At 56.3% G+C, this 1,185-nt stretch overlaps 1 protein-coding gene across 1 annotated transcript in view; it reads left to right on the forward strand.

The window, feature by feature from the left end:
* Window positions 1-471, forward strand: part of ABL2 (ABL proto-oncogene 2, non-receptor tyrosine kinase) — a 14,788-nt gene extending 14,317 nt beyond the window's left edge. Inside the window, exon 13 of the mRNA XM_010141225.1 lies at window positions 11-471. Coding sequence (XP_010139527.1) covers window positions 11-471 — 461 coding nt within the window. The remainder of the gene's footprint in view (window positions 1-10) is intronic.
* Window positions 472-1,185: the final 714 nt, after the last annotated feature.

Genomic DNA, 1,185 nt, shown 5'->3' on the forward strand with positions numbered 1-1,185 from the left:
GCAGCGGCAGCACCTGTTGGTGGAAAATCTGGGAGGCCCGGGATGCCTCCACCTCAAGTGCCTCTGTCATCGTCTTCCACCTCCCCGGTGAAAATAGCCAACGGCACAGCTGGCGCGAAAGTAGCGCTAAGAAAAACCAAACAGGCAGCTGAGAAAATCTCCGCCGACAAAATCAGCAAGGAAGCGCTGCTGGAGTGTGCCGACCTTCTCTCGAGCGCCATCGCCGAGCCAACCCCCAACAGCCAGCTGGTGGACACGGGGCACCAGCTGCTGGATTACTGCTCAGGCTACGTGGACTGCATCCCCCACACGCGCAACAAATTTGCCTTCCGGGAAGCTGTGAGCAAACTGGAACTCAGCCTGCAGGAACTGCAGGTGTCCTCGACGGCTGCTGGCGTCCCTGGGGCAAACCCCGTCCTTAATAACTTATTGTCATGTGTCCAAGAAATCAGCGATGTGGTGCAAAGGTAGCTACTGTCACTCTGGGTAAGAGGAATACGCACGGGGCGCGGGGAGGGGGGACTTTTTTTCTGTACTGATGCTTTCAAAAGGAAAGACTGATACTTGAGTCTGAAGTACCTCAGATCACTGAGTTCTCCTCACGTTTACAGGTTCATCTCAGAAAAAAAGGGGATGGAGAGGGTAAAGCTGTATGGGGCAGAACATCACCGATTTGCCCCTACCCAGTCAGGCTGATCCACTCAGTATGGCGAGGGAAGGAAGTTCTTGCTCCTCCCTTGGAGAGGCAGGACACTCGATGGCAGGGTCTGGCTCTGGGAAGGATGGTTCAAAGTGCGATAGCTGGAGCACTGGAGTGGCCACAGGCCGCTGGGCTGGACAGACCCTCCCCTCTCTGCACTAACGCATGCTTTGGCCTCCTGACGGGCGAAGGAAAGGCCCCGGAGCTCTGTTGGTACCAACGGCTGAGCACTCCAAGCCGGGGAAGCTCCAGAGGGGGAGGTGGCATGTGGCTGGGGGAAGGTCTAATGCACTGACAGTGTTCGGAGCTGCTGAAGGTGGATGCACTAGCCCAGATGGCTTAACTTCCACAGCGCTGCTGCTGCTGCTGCTGTAACGAGAACTGCAAAATTAGTTAATATATGAACACACCCCTTTCCCCTCCTGTCCACCTCACCCACCACATTCTCATCGTCGTGTCACAAGCGTCAGGGATGCTGGGCAGAC

Source organism: Buceros rhinoceros, unplaced genomic scaffold (assembly GCF_000710305.1).
Source record: "Buceros rhinoceros silvestris isolate BGI_N320 unplaced genomic scaffold, ASM71030v1 scaffold28508, whole genome shotgun sequence".
NCBI lineage: Eukaryota > Metazoa > Chordata > Aves > Bucerotiformes > Bucerotidae > Buceros > Buceros rhinoceros.